This window comes from Pomacea canaliculata, linkage group LG8 (genome assembly GCF_003073045.1).
Source record: "Pomacea canaliculata isolate SZHN2017 linkage group LG8, ASM307304v1, whole genome shotgun sequence".
In the NCBI taxonomy this organism is placed as follows: domain Eukaryota; kingdom Metazoa; phylum Mollusca; class Gastropoda; order Architaenioglossa; family Ampullariidae; genus Pomacea; species Pomacea canaliculata.
In genome coordinates, this window is record NC_037597.1 from 29,075,130 (window position 1) to 29,099,628 (window position 24,499).

The 24,499-nt window shown below is 40.1% G+C and overlaps 1 protein-coding gene across 1 annotated transcript; it reads right to left on the bottom strand.

The window, feature by feature from the left end:
- Positions 1–517: 517 nt before the first annotated feature.
- LOC112570648 (ubiquinone biosynthesis monooxygenase COQ6, mitochondrial-like) lies at positions 518–23,330 on the bottom strand. Its single transcript, XM_025249187.1, has 12 exons — positions 23,135–23,330; positions 22,464–22,598; positions 19,694–19,752; positions 18,522–18,788; positions 16,902–17,009; positions 12,085–12,147; positions 11,263–11,370; positions 7,265–7,343; positions 6,888–7,011; positions 2,637–2,752; positions 1,301–1,467; positions 518–819 (listed from the first exon to the last, which is right to left on the bottom strand). The coding sequence occupies exons 1-12, from the start codon at positions 23,304–23,306 to the stop codon at positions 790–792; spliced, it is 1,428 nt and encodes a 475-aa protein (XP_025104972.1). The 5' UTR covers positions 23,307–23,330; the 3' UTR covers positions 518–789.
- Positions 23,331–24,499: the final 1,169 nt, after the last annotated feature.

Sequence of the window (24,499 nt, forward strand, 5' to 3'; positions counted from 1 at the left end):
TCCCCTTAAAATCTCATTTAAAAACAACTGCATTCATCGTCTTAACATTTTAATTAATAAAGGACTTTGCTTAATATGTAATCTTATGTAAACTTATTACTGTCACAAAAGTACATGTAGTTTTGAATTGTAATGAAACAAATGTGGCAATTTAAATTTGAAATTCACCGTAGAGAGTGATTGTAAGTCTTGATGGTCTGCCGCATTTTTTACTTTAGTAAGATGGTCCGCGGTCTGAAATACTTTGAGAACCACTGCTCTAGTCTGTCCTAACTCAGTGTGGGGTTCTGACAAATTCAAATAGCATCTTCAAACACAGACCAAATATGTATCAGTTATACAAAGACAGCAACAGACAGAAAAAGGAAGCACAACACCAAAAAACCCCAAACAAACAAACAAACAAACAAAAGCCTCTCTCACACAGTCTATATGAGAAAAGAAAACTACTCAGCACATGACCTTTCTCAGTTATAATGCTATACAGACAGCCAAAAATGACTTTTGCAAACCTGGAATCTTGCTGATGATTTTATTTGTTTGTTTGTGTTCGTTGATTACTATTTGATAATTTAATTCAAAGCTGGTAGGCTGCTGTGGGGCTCATGAAGGCAGGAATATTAGCTGGACTGTACAGGTAGTGGTATTAAAATTCCCAGTCTGAGGACAGCACTGCCAGAGGCACACTTGCATGCATTAGTTATCTCTTCCTCCATAGGACTTTGTTATCATAATGATGTTGCTTGTTTTTCGAAAGTTTTTGAATGGTAGAACTTTCCCAGTAGTTGCTTAAGCAGTGGCTCGTTGGACAATCAGTTTCTGTGACCAAAAAATCTCTCATTACTTCAAGCTCCAGTAGCATAAGATTAGTATCACAGCTCTACAGCTGTTTGCACCAGATCAAAAACACCAACAAAGCTATGAATTTAAGAAAAAAACCCATAATATTAGAAAAATAATGCAATTCACCGTACATTAGAACACAAAAAACATTAAGTACCCTATTTTCATGACAAAAGTCTTTGATAGCAATTCACTTTGGGCCAAATGCCAGCATACACAGTACAGTACCCTAACCCTAAGACAGTTCACTGCTGACAAGAACACAATACACTGCAAAAATAAACAGCATGGTAACCTGCTGCAAGAAACACTGTTCTGCCCTGACCTACACAGTGCACAGCATTATGATTTTCTGATGCTGCAAATCCTACATGTGTTTTCATACCCTGTGAGTATCATGTGTGCATATATGTATACATGTACTGGCATTCATATGGTGCTCTTGCATAGTGATCACCTTGAGACTTTCAGCAGCATTTACAGCAGATAAACCTAGGCTGCGCAGCAAGACCACAGGCATGAGATGGGTGTTGTAGAGCCTCTGGAGACCATCAATTGTTGCCAAGACAGGCAAGTTATTTCGCTGACGTTTTGTCTCATAGGACAGTAGGTGGGCCAGCGACCCTGTGGGACCAGTGGAATCAAAATTAATATTATAAACATGATAAATAGTACTGCCAGGTACACATGATTAATATAATAAACATGATAAGTGATTTTTACCATGTACACAAAAGCCTAAATCATGATGACCAGTGAAAATTGTTGAGCGAGGTCACTAATGTAAAAGGAAAAATCAATGTTACCATGTGCCAACAGTCCAGATTAAGAACTATCTAGACTAACTGCCAAAAAAGTCTTGATTACGCTGTATGGATAATCTTGTTATGGCTAAAAAAAGCTTGCATGGCTCAGTGACAAAAAATGCTTTGCTGATGGCAGCTTTATACTCTTGGTAGAATGTCTATATGATAGAGGATGGCTTAAAAGACAGCTGAAAGCCAGTTGGTTGGCAGCATCGGTCAGTGATTGGCACACAAGTTTGCGGGATGGGGTGGGGGTGTGTGGAGGAGGGGCAGCACCCAACCTTCTGCTAGGCCGAACCCAGCAGTACAAAGTGGAACTGTCTTCCAATACAGCTGGCCATCCTTCACACATGAAACCTCCCGGTGAATATAAAAGGGGAGATGCTCAGCATTACACGGAGAGAGAGAGAGAAGTCTGAGAGACAAGTCAGAGAGATATGCTTGTGGGGAACAAGACACGTCACAGCACCACCAAAAGATCACTGTCTCAGCCAGCAGCCAGAACAAGGACCTTGCATTAAGTTTGCATTTGCCCTGTTAGGTAGTGAAAGTAACAGTTGGTGCAGGCAGTAAGCAAGCGGTCTCCATAATAAAGATACAAAACAAACATAAAGATACAATGGTTACACGTTTGGAGGTGTGCGCAAGTGTGTGCTGTGTGGTAGAGGAGACATCTACTGGTCTGGGTTAGGTCAAAAGCCACTAAATTACCAAGGGAGTAAAATGATAATTGACTAACCTAAGCCAGGCTAGCATCTGGGAGTGATCTACTGAATCTACCCCACCATAATATCTGATGTGGGGAAAAGTGGAGACACAATGAAAGACTGCACACTTGAGAATATAAAGACAAACAAGTGGAAATTCTATGTTGCTGGACAGAGGTGATAGGGGCAACTGAATATTTGTTTAAAATGAGAAAAGATGAGGATGGAATAAGAAGTTTACAAATGGAGATAACACTTAAACATGTTCATTTAAACTGACCAATGTCACTTCCACAAGAAAGTGCATCTTCCAGTACAGAAGTGAGGCAAGACACATCACCAAACCCCAAGTTCACTCCCTGTCCAGCCAATGGGTGAAGTCTGTGAGCAGCATCCCTAAAACAAACACATACAATATTTATGCAAACATTTGTATTAAAACACATGCATGCACAGCACATTTACTCATAATGCTCACACAAATATGTAGAGGGCCAGTAGGCCGGCTTTTGTTGCTAGTTTTTGGCGGGCTTTTGCTCTTACAATTGGAATTCGAAACATATCGGTGTGGACATGCTGGGGCATCGTGGAAAAAGAGTACTCGGCAGCAATTGGCTAGGGTTAAAGCTCCCAACTGCTCTGGCCGTACAGGAGCATCGCAGAAAGTTTAGCCTTGTGAGAGGTATATAAGGGCAGAGCTGAGACGACACAGGTAGAAAAAAGATTTAAAGACTAAATCAAGGACCAAGGTCCAACATGCCCACCTCGCTAAAAGAAGGTATCAAATATGAGACAAACTTGGAAAAAACAAACCTCTTGGATGAGCAAGTCCAAAAAACCAGCTCAGACTCTAACCTAAACCCTGACTTTAAGATATACAGAGAACAGGCGGAAAGCAATTTTCTATCCCCAACCCCCTAAACCAAAAATATCCTTTCAAACTAACAAACAGAATAACTATGGAAGAACTCGAACAAGTCCTATCCAATAAAAAGTTAGGATCTGCCCCACGCCCAGACCTCATCCATCTAGTTACAGACCAACAGCACTCACTTTGCAACTAGGCAACACTTGTTTGAAACAATTATTAAAAATAGACAAAGCCACTTCTGTAAGGCCAACAGCATCCTGCTCCCACAGCAGAGTGGTTTTAGAAAGAAAGTTTACAGCACAATGGACCATATCACAGCCTTACAGCAGGAAATAATAAACGCCCACACTGAAAAAAGAATGAACCTGCATGAAGTCTTCCTGGACATAGAAGAAGCATACAATATGCTCTGGCACGAGGGCCTGCTCCAGAAACTCCACAACATAGGGATTCCAAATTAAATGGTCAAACTTATTAAATCCTTCCTATCAAACAGAAAAATATCAGTGAGAGTTGAGGACCAAAGCTCCAGCGAGGTACCACTAGATAATGAAGTCCCATAGGTGAGTGTCCTCAGTCCAAACAACACTTACAGATACAATTTCTAGGAGTCCTCTTTTCGGAAAAAACAAACTGGAACCCACATGAAGACAAAATAACTAAGACTGAAAAAAGGAATAAACCTAATAAGAGTAATTACTGGAAATAATTGGGGAACAAATCCAAAGTCCCTTTTTTAACCTCTATCAGGCCCATGTGATGTCTAAACTATTACATGCAGCCCCACTGCTGGTCCACCTCAGATCAAGCCAGATGGCTCATCTCCAGTCAGTACAGGCCAGGGCATTGAAAGTAGTGTTAGGAGCACCCTCATAAACACCAAACCTGTCAGTACTGGCAGAAACCCATGGAAATGATAATCAATGAAAGGACAGCCAGGTACAAGGTACAGTGTCTACCACCAGACCACAGAACAAACTGCCCCACCCCACAACCCACCATACAACAACACATTCAAGATATAGAACATACAAAAGGTGCAGAAACAAGCATAACAGCCCCTTACCCGTCCAACAACATGCTAACACCACCCTAGACACTTCCACAACTAAAGATAGACTTTGATCTCACAAACTATAGCAAAGAAAAACACCTAAACCAAATCATTGCTGAAACAAAACTTAGGCTAAGCACCACATACAAAGATCCCAGATCACGCACAGATATATACTGATGAATCCCACGATCCAGAAACACATGCAATGGGACTAGGAGTTTACTATCCTGACATCATCATCATCTCCAGCAGACTCCCAAATCATACCTCAATATAAACAGCTGAACTAAGTGCCATATTGACAGCACTTCAGGCACTTCAGCTTAAAATGAAGGACACCATTATTTACTATCTGACTTACTATCTGCACTCTAGGTGCTAAAAAGCAAATCCTCAAACAGAACAGACATAGCATGCACAAGATTAACCAAGAAAATGGAGACATTAAGTTCCTTTGGACTCCATCCTATATAGGAATAAAAGGAAATGAAGAGGCTGATAAACTACCTAAATTGGCAACAAAACAAGAAACAAACCTTAAAGTCACCACCCTAAACATCGTGTGCGGACGTTTTGCCGCATTATGTCAGAGAGAGAGAGCTTACTTACTTCTCAAAGAATGAAAGTAACTACTAGATTACACAATAATTCTTTATTTCAAACAAATTTTACACACAGACTTCACAGACAGTTCACTTTGATTGTCACAGATTATGCGCAACAGCTTTGAGAAAAAACATTGATACAATGGCAAGAGAAATGTGTGCTAACGGTTCACATGAGGAGGGATAGTGACAGAGAGTTCACTGATACATTGATACAATGGCGAGAGAAATGTGTGAGCTAAGGGGCGTCACACACTTGACTTCTGCTAAAGGTCCCGCGTGAAATGCCGAAATGAAGTGCCCCGCGCCGAAACGTCCGGCGCCGAAACGTCCGGTCGGCGAAACGTCCGACTCCGAAACGTCCGTGTACCCCTAAACATATCTGTATCACCAGCAGAGAGGAGGATGGCCATAAAACCAGCAATAAAACTACGGTGGCAAGAGAAATATAAAAAGGAAAGTAAAAGTACTAGGAGACTAATAGATGACAGGCCTAGTGACACTATGAAGTTCCTAAAGTCAAATAGGTGTGAACAAACCAAAATAGCCAGGATGAGGCTTAACGGAGAGTATTTCACAAGATGCAAGGACACTCCCTTCATGCGCATGTGGGGATAGATTAAGCACCCACCACAAATGGGCTGCTAGAGTGTAATGAAAACAAATTAAAAAGGGAAGAACTGAAACACTTCTTACACAAATATAGACTGGCACTAAACCTCAACAGCTGCCTCCACCCTCCAAAGGAACTGTGTCACAATACACTTTCGTTAGTAGCATCAGTAGCAACAAGCCACCCAAACTTTAGACTAATATACGATAGACATAAGATGATAACTAGATTTTATTAAAAAAAGAGAGATATACACCCACAGAAAAGAGACACCAATCCTTCTAAAACCAAGACGAATAAGAAAAAACACCACCACGGCAGAACAGACAGGCACAGTTAGCAAGTAGCAGCAAAGGAAAAAGAAAAAGAGAGGGCCCAGCACAGTACACCACTATGACACTCAGTAAACCTAATAATCACCAACAGAAAAAAGAGTGCACAAACAAAATAGACAATACAAGACCCCACCCCTACACCCACACTACCCCCACCCACCTCAGTGTGAAATCATCGCAAGGTGGAAGCACTTTCTCTCAAAATCAATGACCATGCAGTCAGAGTCGGGGTGTGTGGTAGTGTAGTGGTTAAAACACTCGCTTGTCACCACTGCAGTGAGAAGCTCAGGATTTATACATATCATCTTGGAACACTGTATGTGACACCTGTTCGCAGGGCTGGAAGTCGGGGATTTTCTCTGGGTACTCTGGTTTCCTCCTCCCCTCCCTCTCCTCCCATAGTGCGAAATCGCCTCAAGGTATAAGCACTTTCCAACCAAGCAAGCAAGCAAACAAGAGACAGAACAGATGTGTGGAGGTTAAGAGAAGCTGAGAAGAGACAGCCCGGACTTTTAGCGCCTCTGACGACGCTATTCAGCCATGGCCATTGTACAAGCTTGTGGATTAAAGGGTCACACACCTGCTGGCTGTTCCTGCCTTTGTTCGCGTGTGTTGGAAGTTTGTTGCTGGTATACTACAACCCCACCACTCAGTTACTAATGCATTCAGGATTATTTAATATACATTTCATGTGACTTTATGTGAGTGATGTCTCTTTGTTTATGTGCATGAACATGCAGATACACATATATGTATGAAGCTGGTCTACCAAATGGGATGATCTTTATTTATGAATATCCTTAGTGATGAAGATGCATATAGTACCATGTAAGATTTAACAAGAGAAGAGACATGTAGTAACACTTAACAAGATCCTTGGAGATGAAGTAGTAGTGAAGATGTAATCTAATCCTGCATAATAAATAAGTCTTCTAAAAAAAGAAAATGAAAACGAAAAGTGAAAAAATACAAAACACATATTCAAACAGCAGCTTAAAAAAAATTGCTAGGTATGCAGCCTTGCTTTAAAGTGTAAGCGTGTAAGCTTACCCAATGAGTGCCAGTCGAGGGCGAACATAACATGATGAATGCACAAGGCTCAGCGGAAAGCATGCCCGTGTCCCTTCACCTAATCCCAACACAGTAGGAGGCAGCTGTCGTGTTATTACTTCAGCTGCACATCATATCACACTGGTTAGTTCTGTCTTATTTCAAGCATCATCAAACATACTTCTCTCCCTCTATCCCACATGCTATTTCTCTTAGGGCAGGAGATATCCCACATTATTTCTTTCACTCCAGGACCTATTCCACATGCTATTTTTTAATTGCAAAATTCATCAAACAAGACATATATTTGCACACACACATGCGCTTTTCCTCTGATATACAAGGGACGAATGCATGTGCAATACACACTCTTCTACCTGGAATAAGGCTCTGTAAAAGTCCCATGAATGAGGAATGGGCCTTGTTAACAAAGGTGTCCATGTCTCGATCATGCCACTGTACAAAAGATGAAAAACGTTACCAACAAAACCAGAAAGTGATGGACTATGCAGTCTATGCTAATGGATTCTGATGCAGATACTATAAACAGTTTATGAGCTTTTGAATGACTCAGATATGTAAGGCATATGCCAATAAATTGTAAAACCATGTATGTAAAGTTATTTTCAAATGGATGGGATTAATTTATTATAGAGCCTTCGAACAATGCAATTTTCACATTTGTTTTCGGAAAGAGATAAAAGACCACATTTCGTGTGACTTCATGAGAATGATGTCTCTTTGCTTAACTGCTCCCAATATCTTTTCATCATATTGTCTGTATATCTGCATCTTTGTATCTTATATTGATCTGTGTGTCAGTTATGGTGCTTACTATCTTCTGGGTTATGTGAATTAAGTAGGCAAGTGTGTTGTATAACTTTCCTTTATTATCATTACACTAAATAGCCTTGCATCATTAATATGTGAATTAACCAGGGAAGTAGGTTGCATAATTGCCCTTTATTATTACTACACTGAAGTAGCCTAGTGTCATTAATATGGGAATGACTCATTTGGTGGTGCTAGTACCTCTAGAACTGGATGCAGCCTTCAGCGATGCCAAAATGCATCTCACTTAACATGTCAGCAACACTGAGCTTATTTTATGATAAACTACTTACAGTAATGACAATAAGTATATTTATATAGTGCCTTTCTCCGGCATCAGCCAAACTCAGTGCTTTACAATATTAAGACTGCACTTTTATAGCGCACTTCCCTGTCAAGAAGACGAGCTTGATGCACTAGACAGGAAGATTAAGTCAGAGTCCAATAAAGAAATAAAACTTCAGCTTACAGTCAGTAAAATTTAAAAAGTATAGAGATAGATAGGATTTCATAGATATAAATGTCCATTTTTAGATTTCATTTACATAGATAAATAAAGGAAATGACAGTCTCATGCCAAATGTTACAAAACGTAAAAAAATGATTTGGATGAGAAAGGAGAAAGGTGGGCAGATGAGAAGTGATTTGTCTGGGAATGGGTGATTGGCCATTTTTTCTTTGGTGTAATGGCATCATTGAGAAGATCCACTATTATTGTGAATGGTCAGGATAAGGCCAAGGAGTGATTTTTGATTTTTTTTTTTTTTTGCTTTGCTTTGATCGGAATGGGGAACCTGGCAGTTTTTCTTGTTGCTGTGTTGCTATGTTCTGATCAGACTTATTAAAAGAATGTAATTTATTCACTTGAAAACCTTGAGGAGAGTCTCAGTCAGTTTTGATTTTGAATCTTTTTGTTCTTAACTGAATGACTGTTATTAACTGGGGATTATTAAATGATTGATGCAGTCACTAGTCATACCCTCCAATAAAAGGAAACAGCAAACAGTGCCAAACTACAAAACCATTATCCTTATCAGCCACCCAAGAAAAGTCATGCTGAAGGTCATACAGAACCACATCAGCACCACTACAGCGGAAATGCCAGCAGAAGAACAAGTTAGGTTCAGATCACATAGAAGCAGATCTTCAACTGTCACATCCTCATAGAAAAGCACCTTCGGCATCAGTGAAACCTCTACCACAACTTCACTGACTTTAAAAAAGGCATTTGACAGAGTCTGGCACGAGGGGCTATGGCATGTGATGCAAACATTTACCATCATAGAAGGCCTCGTTCAAGTCATCGAAGTGTTGTACAATAGGTCAAAGACTACAGTACTGCTGAACAACCAAAGAGGAGCTTACTTTACGCTTTGCAGATGACATAAATCTGTTAGGAGGTGCTAACAAAGAACTGCAAGACCTTACCAACAGACAGACAGTTCAAATGCACATGGAATGCACTGACAAAGCTATGATCAATGGCAGCGGCAAAGCAGAAATCTACATGAACGTCAAAGACTGAACTGGTCGTCCTGTACAGGACCTGCTGACTATCGCCCACAATAGGCAAGAGTGATGGGCCCTATCAGCTGCCACGTCTATCCACATGATCCCCAAATGACAGGTGACAATCAAGGGATGACTGACTGGGGAATATTTGATTAGTAGCATCGTAAACATAACCTGAACGATGATTAGTTTTTAACGACTGTATTTTTCTGTCCAGCTTTTTTTCTTTCATCTGTGTTCTTCATATGTTGGTGTCCTGAATCTTATCTTGCTGGACTTCAAGAAGGGCAGCAACTATAAAGAGACTGTTGTGTCAGTGCTCTTTCCATGCTGGAGCTTTGAAGCTGACGGTACAGGGTTCAAAGAATACTAACAACAGAATTGGCTGTAATGACAGACTTTAATGCTTAAGGAAGAAATTATGCTTTAAAATGGGCCTTAATTTTGCTGTCTGCACAATACATTAATTTATTTTGGCTGTTGAAAAATTGTGGATATTATATCTATTTCTTAAATTCAGATTTTTGTTAATTTTTCTGTCTCATTCAAAAGTAACTTTAAAAGTTGCATGAGACACTCATTTAGGATATTGTTAGTTTTCAGTGATCACGTTGAAGCAAGAGCATTTATAGGTGTAGCAGTGACATAGCATCAGAGAGAGAGAACACACGTGAAGATCCGTAGAATTGATGCACCGAAGAAAAGATACTTTAGTGTGAGATAGTAAAGCGAGGTCTTTTGTGGACTCCAAGGTCAGCTGAGTTCGGGTGCATGGTGGTTAGAATATGTTAAAAAAAAAAAAAAAAAAAAAAAAAAAAAACACAACGCGAGGTAAAGATTAAACGACGCATCCAACGAGAGCTAGAATTTTTAGTGGAAAATTCTCCTTGGGAACTTCAGTCCTCTTCCCTGGAACAACAAAGAGGAACAGACTGACTTGGCGCTAAGCTAAGGTAGGGTGTTGGCTTTTTAGTGAGGGTCAGTCAGTCTGGCTACAATTTACACACTATGTACAAACATAAAGTGCCAAACAATGAAAAATTTTATTAGACTATAGACTTCAAATGTTACTATTTTCTTGCCAGTTTGGCTGTTGGAGTATAAATCCATGTCAAACTGAGTAGCTAATGACACTTGGTGAACTGACTCACTGCCTACCTTTAAATATAACAAAATACCCTAAGGGAAGCAATTCCCAGTAGAACAATTCCTAAAGGTACCAACAGTTACTTTTATTTATTCATTCATTTATGCACAGGGCAATATTTTTTTAAGACACTACCCTTTTTGAATTACAGTGTGCGAAACAGGAACTGGCTAACTCCCTAATTTGAGTAGGGAAATAGCTGGCTGAGTTTACCTGACAAACTCACTCTTTATTTCTGAACCACTGAGTACGAGAAGTTATCTAACTGACCAGCATAGTAGGAATTTCCCAACTCTAATCCCAGCTGACCAACCCAGAAGGAATTCCATGAAAAGGATAAAACTGTACATGCAGTACGCATGTAATATTTGTGGGGATGCAGTTGGAATAAATGAGTCAGTGTTATAAAAAGAAAAAAGTCTCTCACTGTCTTCATCCTCATGTTCGGTCGACTAATTACTAGTTGTTTGTTTTCTGTTATTTGTATATAATTTCATCATTAAGTTTTATGATGTACATTTATCACAATTTTGCGCCATAATTGCAGTGATGTCCTCTTATTCTCTGAAGCATTTCTGAACTGAATACTACACACTGTTCAGTAAAAGGTCAAGCTGGAGAGTCTACAACTAAAACGAGAAACATTTTAAAAAATCAAAAAAGGGAGGCAAGAAACTGTAGCACGTCAAATTTACTCATCCTGACCAAACGAAGTTCTTTAAGGATTAGCTTTTGATGACTAACTCTACATGTAAAAAATATTAATTTACTTTTATTTGAAATCAAAATAACCAATGGAAAAATAAAAAGGACCATGTTGATCGCAATATTCTTAATTCCATGTTATCTACTGTCCTCAGATGTATGTAGATGCATGTCACATACCAGAGCATCATTCACAGCATCCACAAAGCTGTCTGGAGACAATTTTAGAAGGTGGTCTGCATGCTCAGGTGTTGTTGTCCAAATCAGAGAGCTGTGCTCATTAGATAACTGTACAATATAGAAACAGATCATTAAATGTGCAGTGCATATTTTACACACAAACATTAATTGTGAACTGAACACATAACAGTGCATGCACAAAATAAATAGCCCTAACACCGACATATCCTTTGTATATATGTCTACTGGGACCATAAAAAAAAAATCACAAGGTTTTCCAATCTAATTCAGGTAGTAACAGAAAATCTTCACAAGAGACCTTTGGTGCTAGGGGCACAACATTCAGACAAACAAGTGATGACATGACCAAAAAGATAACAGTCCAACAATCTTTAGTCAATGCTTGAAAGACATGAACAGACAATCACTGCAACTTGATGAGAAACAATGTAACATGGTCAGATATGTACAGTACAAGCAGCCTTGCTCTGAGTTCTGGAAGATACCAGGCAAGCAAATAGAAAGAACTATGTAGGGAACTTCAAATTGTATAAATGTAAGCTTACTACACATCTGCAGTAAATGGTTATAAATATGCAACATGCTGGAAATGAAACTTAACAACTAATTACAACCAATAAAACTACAGGACATTGCAACCAATAAATTTATATGACATTGCAATTTAACAGTAATAAAGCTATATAAACTAACTGCATGCTGTCAGTAACCACCAGTCAGGAAACATGAATTTAAAATCGAGAGGCTGTAAAATAATAGAAACTTACCAATCACTGACAGAAAGCCATAGTTAAAACTTACTGGCAGTAAAGCTATGGGCCCTGTGGGTAGAAATCGCTGCCATGCCACTGTGTTTTCCGTTATCTGATAATCAAACAAACCCATGTTTAATCAATTATAAGCACACAACACTTGTGCATGTGATTGTGCATGCAAGCAGACATGCCTGGTACACATGCATGTGCACACACACAATTTCTGTTTCTGATTTTACTGCAGGTGGTAGCAATATGGTCAAGATTTGAAGGATTTTATTTTCACAGAAAGCTGAAGTTTTCAGTGTGATGTTGTCACTATGTTTTAGCTTTATTTTTATTATCTCGGTTAGCAAATGAAACAAGGATTACTCCTGCCTTAAATCAGCATTCTGGTATTATATATATTTTGATGACTTTGGTAACCTTTTACTTTATGAGTACTTTTAGTAATGTTCGGCCAAACTTTGGCAGGTATGATTAATCAAATTTTGTTACAGTGACAGTGGTGTCATTGTCTAAAATAAGAATCTTTAGGAAAACATACAATTTACCGCAATCTGAACTCAGCAACCTGCTCATAGTCACCATGGTGACATGTCGTAGGGAGAATAAAATATCATGTGTGAAACCCTCTATGACCATGGGTGGAAGGCAAATTTTTAACCTACACTTTCCAGATTATGCTGATTTGATAGCAGGTATTCATTATTAAGAATTGCAAGGTCTTACCTTGTAAATCAGCCTCTCACCAATGGAAATGAAAGTATGATAGTTCTGGAGAGTTTCACACATGATGTTCTCCCAAGATGTTGAACAGCATAAGTGATCAGGTACACCCTTGACATGCACCTGCTGTTATGTGAAAGAAATCTCCCACCTGGTTACTTAGCTGAGCTGACTGAGATTTAATAGAGCGCTTCAATGATTTAGACAAGATCCTCTTTGATCTTGAATTTTCGCATCACATGCCATGAATCCTTATGCCAGACTATCAAAAGTCTTTTTTTCAAGTCAACGAAGTTGTGATAGAGGCTCTGATTTGGTCTCCCAACTCTCCTCTTCCCCTGAGGGTTCCAGTTAAGGGCCTGCCTGGCAATGGTGTCAGCTGGTTTGCGCAGGGTGTGTCCTATCCAGCCCCATTTGTGCTTTGTGATGTCTTGGCTAGTGGCATTCTGGTTGGTTCTTTCCCGCAGGCTGCTGTTGGAGATCTTTTCAGGCCATCTGATTCCCAGGATATGGTGTAGGCATCGGTTGGTAAAGGTCTGGAGCTTGTTGTTGATGGTGTTTGTCACTCTCCAGGTTTCAGAACCATACAGTAGGACTGCTTTCACATTGGTGTTGAAGATGAGGGTCTTACTGCTGAAGGATAATGCTCGGGAGTTCCAGATGGGGGGTAGGCTGTTGAAAGCATGCCTGGCCTTGTTGATGCCGCAATGCTCCCCAGATACGTGAAGCGGTCTGTTTCTAGGATGTTATCTCCTTGAAGTTGGATTGGGAGTTCCTGCTTGTTGTTGATTCTCATCACTTTGGTCTTCTTTCTGTTGACCTTTAAGCCCGTCTTCTCTGCTTTCTCGGCTAGTTTACTCAGTTTGGTTTGTGCATATTGTTGCTGTTGCTGATGGATAAAAAACCGATGTCATCTGCAAAGTCCAGGTCCTGTAACTGTTTGGTGAAGGTCCACTGGATACCGGTGTTGCTGTCTTGGGTTGTCTTGCACATAATCCAGTCTATGACCATCAGGAAGATTGTTGGTGATAATATGCAACCCTGTCTTACACGGGTCTTCACCACAAAAGGTTCAGTGAGTTTTGAATTTTGAATAACTTGGCAACGAAGGAAAACGAAGGTTTTTAGTAGAATGTTGTGTTTAATAAGAGAAATGACACGGGACTCTTTTTTTTGCTTCCACGAAGTCTTGTTCTCCGTCACGTGACCCTATGACGTGTGGTTTCCATAGTGAGAACCATGCCTCGAGAATGTGCTGCACCCGACTGCCACGAAAAGATGGAAAAAGATTAAAAATTTTCTTTTCATCAGTTTCCTAAAGACAGAGCTTACAAACAGAGTGTGTCATATGAATAAAAAGACGACGTCAAATCTTCGCAATGATACAGATACAGACACTTCCTGTCAGAGACTGACATCACAAGAAGACTCCTCTGCTTGACCATCTCGGGAAGCTATCATGGTTACTCGGTGGAAGGACACAAGGGTCAATTTCACTGGATTTTTTAAATTTTTATAAACATCGGCAACCGAAATAGTGCTAATAAGTGGTAATTAAGTGAGAAACGAATCCTTTATTTCTCCTGTATTGCTCTCGTGCTCTGTAATTATAACTAAATATATTTTTGAAACGTTTGACCGTCGCCAGAGCCTTATCACAAGCCTTAAGTATCCCTTTAATGCTTCTGGGGGTATGCCATCTGGGCCTGCTGCTTTGCCACTTTTCATGCTTTTGATAGCTTTGATGATTTCTGTCTTAGTGGGAGGGCTGGTGTTGACGTGAAGTTGTTCAGTTGCTGGTGGTATGTCAGGTAAAGATGATGGACGAGGTCGATTCAGGATCTCGTCAAAGTGCTCCATCCAGCGGTCTCTTTGTTCTGCATTGTTTGTTATGGTCTTATCGTCTTTGTCTGTCACTGGATTGTTTGGGTTGATGTTCCTGCCTGAAAGAGTTAGTGTTATTTCATATAGTCGCTTCATGTTTCCATGTATAGCTGCTGTCTCTGCTTCCTCTGTCAGTTCAAGGGTGAAGCGTCTCTTGTCCTCTCTGGCAGACCTCTTCACTTGATGGTTGGCTTCCCAATATCTGAGCTCTTCCTTTTCTTGTTGATCTCGAAACTGGTTGAGCTTCTGTTTTAGTCCCTTTCTTGATTCAATCTTTGCCCAGGTCTCTGGGGTCATCCATTCCTTGTGTTTTCTTTCCCTCTTCCCTAGAACATCTGTACACGTTGTCTTCCAAAACTTCTTGAGTGTTGATCAGTGTTCTTCCACTGATTCTTCTGTCAGTCCTGAAAGTGTCTCATACTTATTCTTGACTTCACAGTTATAAATTTCCCATGTTTCCTTGTTCTTGAGGTATTGAGTATTGAACTTGTAGTGTGGTCTGCCTGCTGGATCAATGAAGGACTTCAGCTTAATCTAGGAGCTGGTGCTCTGAAGCAACATCTGCACCTCTCCTCACTCAGACATCTTGAAGACTCCTTCTCCACTTTCGAGCAACTGTTATATGGTGAATCTGGTTTGTGTCTGGCCATCAGGGGAAGTCCAAGTTGCCTTGTGTATAATCTTGTGTGGGAATACAGTGCCACCAATGACATGGTCGTTGAAAACGAAGAAGTCTATGAAGAGCTCCCCGTTTTCATTGTAGGTGCCGACGCCATGTCTTCCCATGATGAGCCCCCAGTTGGTGTTGTCATTTCCCACTTTAGCATTTTAGGTCTCCCATAATGATCTTCAGATCTCTTCTTGGTGTGCGGTCAAGCAGAGACTGCAGGGAGCTGTAGAAGTCTTCTTTTTCCTCTTCCCCTGCTGCATTTGTTGGGGCATAGCATTGGATGATGGGGATTTTCCTTCCTTTGGCATTGAATCTTGCTGACATGAGCCGTGGTGAGACTGGTTCCCAAGCCATCAGTTACCTTTGTTGCCTCAGCAGTGCTACTCCCTGGGTGTGAGTGTGGTTCAGGTCTTTGTGGCCAGAGTAAATAATGGATTCTCCTGATGTTAGTCTGGTCTGGCCACTTCCATTCCATCTGGTTTCACATAACCCGAGAACCCCGATGTTGTATTTTTTCATTTCTCTTGCCACTTGAGCTGACTAGCCACTTTCATAGAGGGTTCTGATGTTCCAGGTCCCTATCCTGGTTCTTGCCTTGGTCGTCCAAAGATGAGTCGGCAAGCTGGCTTCCCCAAGGCTTTCACTAGCATGCGCCATAATCTCTTCTAGAGAGGAATCTTCCTGACCAGGCCCTTGTTGTGGTATTGTTGCACTTTCTGTAGCAGCTTTTGTTTTTACATGAGTAGGTTGTTAGCCCAAAGCAAAACCCCCAACCTGGAGGGCCAGGGTGCAACATTTTAGTCTGGCCTCTCCCCTGACAGACCCGTTTGGCTTGGTTAGACCTGCCAGGAGCACAAGGCTCCCTCTGTGGATCAACAAGGCGCGCAAGCCACCACACCACTACAAGCCAAGTTGCACCAACTGGTGGTGGCTGCTGATGCTGAAGATGCTTCTTATCAGGATGTGACAGTTGAAGATCTGTTCAAATGTGCTACTACCAGGTCTGAAGCCACCTGTTCTTCCGCTAGCAGTTTCTCAGAGATGGTGCCTATGCGATTTTGTATTACTATGCTTGGGAGGATGACTAGGCTAATAGTTCTGTAGTTGTTTGCTGTTTCCTTCTCTAAGGGGTTAGACTAGTGACTGTGTCCATTCTTTAGGCCAAATCTTTATGCTACCAGATTCTTTGGCACAGAACAGTGACGGCTTTTGTTTTTCTCATCCCCACCCTGCTTGAGCAGGTCTGCTGTGATGTTATCAATGCCAGGTGACTTTCCAACCTTGACTGCATATGCTCTTTTGACTTCTTCACATTTGCTGGTTCTAGTCTGGCTGTTTTTGAAGGATGTCACCATCTGTCTTCAGCTCAAAGTTGTATGATTTTTGCAATCTTCTGTCCACTGATCGAATAAGGCAGTACTTCAGCCAGTATTGTCAGAATGAGGAACCACAATAACAGTAAGATATTAAGGGCTCATCTAATGAACATTGTAACAGTAATCAGCATTTTACAGAATTTCCTGAAAATAAAATTTATTAATAAATCATTATTAAAACCTCGGTCTACATCACAATGCTACCTCTGACAGTTGTAGAGTAGCCACAACTGCTGTTTGTTTGTAGTTCCAACCAACTGTGTGAAATCTGGCAGCAGTTCGAACAGCTGACTGAGCGCCATCTGCCCCAATCTGGAGGGGGAAAAAAAAAAAGATAAATCCATAGTATCTGGAGCAGAAAAAAATCTTGACATTTTGGCATGAAGAAACAATACTTCATGTAAATGTTGATGGTGGTGGCAATTTATTGTCCATTAAAACAGAATACTCAAGATTCATTAAACAGAAAAGCAGACTATGTGTGAAAAAAGAAACAGGAAAATAATTAGATGCAAAAGATATTACATGGGAAAGATAATTACATGCATATTTGTGCAATGCACAAAAAATAAAATCAATCAGAAAACAGGAAGTGCACCTCAACCTCATATCATCCGCTGCCTTTAAACTTATTTCAGCCTTCACAGTTTGACAGCAACAGCAAAGATACATAGGAACAACATTGTTATACATCATACATTATACCACCAAGGTTAAAGACCTTCCACAGTGGTCTGAGTTATACACAGATTATGGTATAGAGACAGTCTATAAATACTGGAGGTAGTTAATTTCTGACTGACTGACTGACATGATGTCCCTAGGCTTATACACATAGTGGTGCCCGTCTTCCTCTCAAAGTGAACAGAAGCTGATTGGTCAGTCTGGTCACAAACACATAGGCACCGGGCTCTGACCAGTACTTTTGTCAAAAGTCTTTGCCCCCTGATGCCATGTTTGCATCATGATTACCTGTAGGTTTATTCACTCAGCCTTTATCTTTTCTAAGATTGCCCACAAGGCAGTGGAGCCATTTCCCCATGGCTAGGGTTGTTGTTCAAAAAAAGAAAGAGTAGAGCATGGTTTATCCAGAAAGAAGTAGCTCTGGAATGTGAAGTCAGCAAAATCGAACTAGATCTGTAATGTGAAATCAGTTAAATCAAACTAGATCCATGATGTGAAGTCCGTGAAATCAACCTATATCTGTGATTCACCACCTAGGTCTTGAAATGTCTGGCTGCTAATAATGAAGGTACTGTCACACGTGGTTTCCTGACATTGCTACTCCCCCACCCCCACAAAATGTGCAATTCAAAGTTTTTCTGTAAACAAGCTTCTTCAACACCAGTTTTATGATTTTATCTGCTCCCCACCACCACATCTGCCACAGTCTGGTCTGTCAAAAATCAACAGAGAAAAATCTATCTATAATCATACCACCACTGTTGTAAAATACACAGCAGTAGTAACTTCTCTGTGTGTGTGTTTAAACCAATTTTCACATGCTCTTTCCTGAGTATGTGAACACGCCATGGGGCATGGATGTTGCGAGTAGAGCAAACAAATCATATCACATGAAAAATGAAAAGGGGTATTAACTGCATTGAGCTTTGTCAAACCTCTGAATAGTTCTTTATGAAAAGGTTTTTGAAAATAGGGTAATTTTGTGCATTCTAGGGTTATTAGTTCAATATTGCTTGTGTCTCATATGAGTTACAAAATTACACGCATGCATACACTCATACATATGTATATGCTATCACACATACATGTACATGCACTCTCTCCCTCTTAAAGAAGAATGTGTGAGGAGAGCAAGCTTACAAGTAATGGTGTCTTGATCTCTTTGCCACCAGGAAGACTGACTGTCACCCAGGGGTGCTTGCTTCTGGTCTTCCCTGATGCTTCTAATCCTGGCATTTGAAAAGATAATGCAGATGTCCTGTAGCGGATGTTGACAGAGACTGGTGCTTGTTCAAGGCATTTTAAAATGGCAGCCAATATGACATCATTCTCAACAATAAATGCCAAAGGTTCCATCAGCTCTTCTTGCCCAAAGGTTATCATTGCATTTGAGCATGACTCCCACACCTAAGAAATAGACAATATGCGACACAACTCCAGATGCCAAAAGTTCTGTGTGTCCTTCTTAATGAAAATATGTAACACAACTCCACACATGCAGGTATTTCACATGCCAATGGTTCCACTAAAACATGTTTCATTAAGGTGACCAGATGTTTTGGGGGCGAAAGCGGGACACGTGCCGATGATGGTGTCGTCACCATCAAAGAACGCCGAAAAAAGTGATTTTTAAAGACAACCGGGACATTTGATGTACTTGCCAGAAAGCCAGAAAGCGGGACATTGGGCTTCCCGCCCGATGAGCAGGCGGGACACGAGGTCAAAAGCGGGACGTCTGGTCACCTTAGTTTCATGAAAGACTGTCATCATATTTCAGCAAGACTTACACCAATTAGCTAACCCAGAACAACAGGCAACAAAAAGGAGATTATAGAGCTTTGGCCTGTCTAATCATTTAAGACTGCTGGAGGAAGCAGCACCTACATAACTGTCCTGTATTTTATAGCACAGAAAGACAGAGAGTGACTGAGAGAGTTGTGTACACACACATATCAAATAAAGATGTAAACTATGAAAGTACAAATACTTTAAACACTATAACTATGACTCTCAAAGATAACAAATATACTACAAGTAACAAGCTGAAAATGCTACTAGTAGAACTAGAATTGAAAACATATATGACAAAAGCAACAAGTAACAGGTGTTATCTTTAATACAGCAGAATGCTGTAACTGCAGGAAAAGGATTTTGCAAACAGTAAAAAACGCGATCCATTTCTTTAATATACAAAAATATGAAACTAATATGAGATTTGCCTCAAGACATTCAGAATATGTTTAGACATCAACACATGAGGCAGACTAATTACAAGCAAATTAAAAACAAAGGCTGATAATGAAAAGACTTGCCTGCATACGTCTGACAGGCCAACACCTCATCTTCTCGATTTCTTGCCATGCTCCAAATCCTGCAGAAAAGGGATAAATCATAATGGAGACAGCAACACACTTAACACAGCAAGACCAGTTGATGCATTAAAATATGTACTGTATAACTATAATGATATCCAAAAACCACGAACTAATATTCCAGGACTGCTGGCAGACGATTTTTTTCCAGTTAACTGCTAAAACGAGGCATTAGACGACATGGCTTCCGGTTTATTCACATTCTTTGTTACGGCTTGCCGAGACTAACAGCAGATCACTTCGCAAGAGACCAAGAGTGAGTCTCGGCATACAGACATCAGTCCATAAATACATGTCTAAGAACAAACAGACACATAATGTATTTATTCAAATGAGCAATGAAACAATTATAATGTAATCTCCTGACAACTCATTGCTCATACATATCCACCTCCATATGTACATGCATAAATATATGTAAAAGTGCATGCATGCATAAAACATATTTACACTTACTGTGGCATCTTTACAGCAGTTTTGCACCGTCTATCTGATGTGTGAGCGAAGAAATTATGCCAGACTAAAATAAATGCCCACAGAAATTAACATTTTTATATAATCCTGGTATATAATTTTTGATAGAATGCTCCCAAAAACCAAAATGCTCTTTTGACTATATTTGGATATCATAAATAAAAAGTTGTTAGTAAAGGTGAGATTTTAATATAAACATGTCAGAAGAATATGTATTTTGCAAGGCTTCCTTTAGTCATAGCCTTTGAATGATCGTATCATAGATGGCATAACTTCTTTAGACAGAAGTGGTGCAAGAGCAATTTGAATGAAGCAATTCATGATTTCAACAACATAATGTATTGCTTACTCAAACACTCTCTGAAGTGTCTAAAGAGATTTTTGATGCATTGTTCCCAACATCATAACAAAACACTTTTAACATAGGAAACCCTTGTTTGTATAAGACACAGGCCAGAACAGAAATTTGTCTTTGGCTCACACAGAAACACAACAAAAAAACATGTCACACATTGATTATGCACATGCACATCTGCATACACCCTGCCCCCTCCCCCTACACACACAACCCACTCACACGCAACCATCTAAATAAAACAATGCTATACTAAACAAAATAATATAAAGAAAATACAATACCATGCAGTGAAACCTCCCTATTAAGACTTACTGAAATAAAGCTTTTAAAAGCAATATTGTAAACCTTTTGTCATTTTTGCGTTCTCTTGGTCATGCTTATTATGACTCTTCAGGTAAGAGCAATCGATCAGTACACATGTACCATGGTAGACAAAGACACTCTCTTAAAATGCTTTATTTATATTTTTGAAAGTTACTGCAAAAAATCTCAATCAAGCACAGTTGGTCAAAATAATTTTATTTTTCTTAACATGTCTCTGCAAAAGGCCCTTTAATAAAGCACAATCAACTAATGTGTGCTGGTAAAGAGATAACAATAAACATGTGTATATCATTTTGACCAAAATAAATATTGTACTGGCTATATTGACCTTCTGCCTGAGTCAAAGTGACCCTGCTATGACTATATGTCCTACGTAAGTCAACATTATCCTAAACCAAAAGTCTAGCTAGCCAGGCCCAGGCTAAAGGAATGCCTCAGGAATGCCTGAGGAGTAACACCTGTTTCATATTTACCTAACATCTACACATACATGTAATAAGAATCTTCAAATTAAAGAATAATGATGACAAAGGCTTTTAAAAAAATTTAATTAAGAGAAAATTGAGTTCATGTGCCATTGTGAGATTTTAACCAAATGTCTCAAGATACATTTAATACAAACCTCCAACCTGAAGAATAATGATAAGAAAAGGTTTAGTGATGTATAAAAAAAAAAAAAAAAAAAAAATGCGTTATGCACCATTATGTGATTTGTTCTCCAAATGTGTATTGCCAAATGATCATTTTTTATTTTTGTTAAGAAGAAGGCTGAACATACTCGACTAGCACATAGCTCTGTTGATAATATCTGACACTAATAGCTATTCCTGTCACTGGAAATCTTTTCATCTTTTGATTCTGGATGGATTCAACTTTTGGCATAAGACAATATATAGCAACTATGACTGGAGTGTTATGGTTTGGGTAGAAATGACGAGTGACCCATAGAACAAGCAGACTCTGAATTTCAAAATGTACTTATTTTACAGGATTTTTGCAGAAAATTTTAATATAGGGTTAGTGGCTCAGACAACAATTATTTGTTGAAATATCAAAACTTCATATCAGAGGCCTATGTAGCTGTGTGCTGCAGTGACAGCAAAAAAGTCCTGAGTGTAAACTTTCATGGCTACATCTTCATTATGGCTGGCTGCAACATGGTAGAGAAAACGTCTCCTATACAGGGTCACACATACAGAAATATGACATACTACAGACAAAATCACTGCAGTACCATTTTTGTCCATCCTTGCATGAGTTGGTAGTAAATTAACACAGTTCATGTAGACAACAAAACAAGTCAAAATCGGGATAGAAGAATGTGAGCAATAATTCAGGCTACAAGGTACCACACCTAATCTTAAAAAGGATAATACTTATTTATTACAATCTCTAAGTCTATGCCTTACTTTTACTACTCCTAACCTTAATCCTAAGGTGAGAACTGGTAAATTGACAATTGCTACTGTATACCTTTCTGGCAAAATATTTATAAAATTAGATGGCAACTATTTTGTTATGGGTGAAAAAAAATGACAAGAGTTCAAAACCCACTTGAAAGCAAACTGACTGTAGCTGGACTGAGAGCACATGTCCTGTTGCTGAAATGATCAGGAAGCATAAAATTTCCTCTGTCAGATGCAGCCTCTAGCAAGACAATTCGCTTGCCAGCAAAACTGTTACTGTAGGCTGTAACAAATGTATATACCAATATTATTATTGCAGTGTGTAGTAAACATTCTAAACTAATATTACTGTTGCAGTCTGCAGTAAACACAGCATGCCAGTATTACTGTTTTTGTCTGTAGTAAACATGAAAAATCTACTGATGCAATATGCAGCAAAATAGCACACCCATTTAGGGTCTTCGCATGATGGAATATACACAACATTCACTATCACTGTCAGCTGTACTAGCCATGAAATATGCCATTCCCATCCGCAATAATCAATATGCCTATTTTGTTTATATAATGAGAATTTCCATTCTGCAACTTAACAGCAACTGTATACCACTGCTCTTTATTATCTAGTTTAACTAACACAATCAAAATGCCATAGTAAAAAATTCTTTCTGCTTGTCAAATAAGCCTGTTGTACGCGCATCATACCCACTTTCCTCTACCCCATCACCACTTCACAAACAAGCGGGCTGGCCATGCAAATACATGCAGTGATGTGTTGTGGTTGTGTGGAGAGGCCGAGAGGGGCATACTAACACTTGCCTAAAGCACACGCCATTGCAGCCCCAACCATCCCGCCTCCTGCAATGACTACATCAGCAACATCCGAATCAGACGAGGAGAAGGGTATTGTTGACAGCTGTCTAAGACTTGTTCGCATGTGTCGGCTGCCTATTCGCAATGCTGTAACCCGCGTTGCGGTCATTGCTGCCATGTTCGATAACCCTGCTGAGTTCGGACAGTTACTTCCCTTTGTGCAGGACGCGCGATGTAGCGCTCGCTCACTCCAGCACGTCTGTCGTTCTCATTGTCATCCAAATCTTACAGTAAAAGCACAGTGTATGTCACAAATGTTTATAAAATATTTTGTAAAGACATAGATGTGGTGAGCTCTGGTCTAAAATCTAATAATAATAGATAATAACAGGGCCGCCGAGAGCCAGCACGGGCCCAGGGTCAGTCAACTCTCCGGCTCCCTTGTAATTGTAATGGTAAATTATTTGCACAGTATAAAATAATATGTTTACGATTCGATTGTCAACATCTACATTTCATTCAGTAACGTAATATAGACTACAAACATAGGACAAGTGCACGAGGATTTACATCACTACTTGAACATAGAGTTGTGTAGCGGGAGCGCTAGTTTCGGTCAGCGGTACTGCTGACAGCGCCTAGTCCCTCCGCCCCACACCCCTTCCACCCCACGCGTGGCCGCGCGAGCGGCGCGCAGCGCGGGACAGGGCAGCAACTGCGGGTGACGTAGTACCCAAGCTGCCCTGTACAAAATGCGGGCGTACAGCAGCGTCCGCGCCTTTTCTCTTAGAACGAGAACTGGTAGCTAGAGCCCTTTGAGTCTGAGTTAGCGAGAAGTACCAAGGCGCTGAAATGCATCTGGTCCGCTGGTAAAAGCGGCTCGTGTCACTCAGTCTCTGCGAGCTGAGCAAGCGAGAAGTACCAAGGCGCTGAAACGCATCTGGTCCGCTGGTAAAAGCGGCTCGTGGCACTCAGTCTCTTTCCCCACCCCTCGGAGTTAGGTGTTAGGTTTCGGCTAGGTGAATAGGTAGGTAGGCTAGTTTAAGTTTGGGTAGTTGGTTAGTTTGGTAGTTGTGTTGTTGGCAGATATATATATATTTTGTAAATAAATTTATGTCTTAAACTTTAGTACTTGTGTGAGTGATAGTGTCAGCGAGTGCTAGTGTGTGTACTGTCCCTGTGTATGTAGGCGTGACACAGCAGCAGAAGAGAACACACGAGAAGGTCCGGCGAAACTGACACACCAACCGAAAGGACACTTTACGTGCAGTTAGTAAAGCAGGGTCTTCAGACCTAATGTACTCACTAGCAAGTACATTAGTGTTGTTTACACGAGTGGTTAGTAAATGCATGAGAAGAAAGGAAGTAAAG

Bases quoted from the DNA above. Each gene is read 5' to 3' on its own strand.
- LOC112570648 (XM_025249187.1), bottom strand. From the start codon at position 23,306: ATGGCAGCAATGACCGCAACGCGGGTTACAGCATTGCGAATAGGCAGC. The intron at 22,599-23,134 runs GCAAGTGTTAGT...CATTTGTTACAG, and splicing joins TGCAATGGCGTGTGCTTTAG to CCTACAGTAACAGTTTTGCT. The intron at 1,468-2,636 runs GTCAGTTTAAAT...CTGGTCCCACAG, and splicing joins TTCTTGTGGAAGTGACATTG to GGTCGCTGGCCCACCTACTG.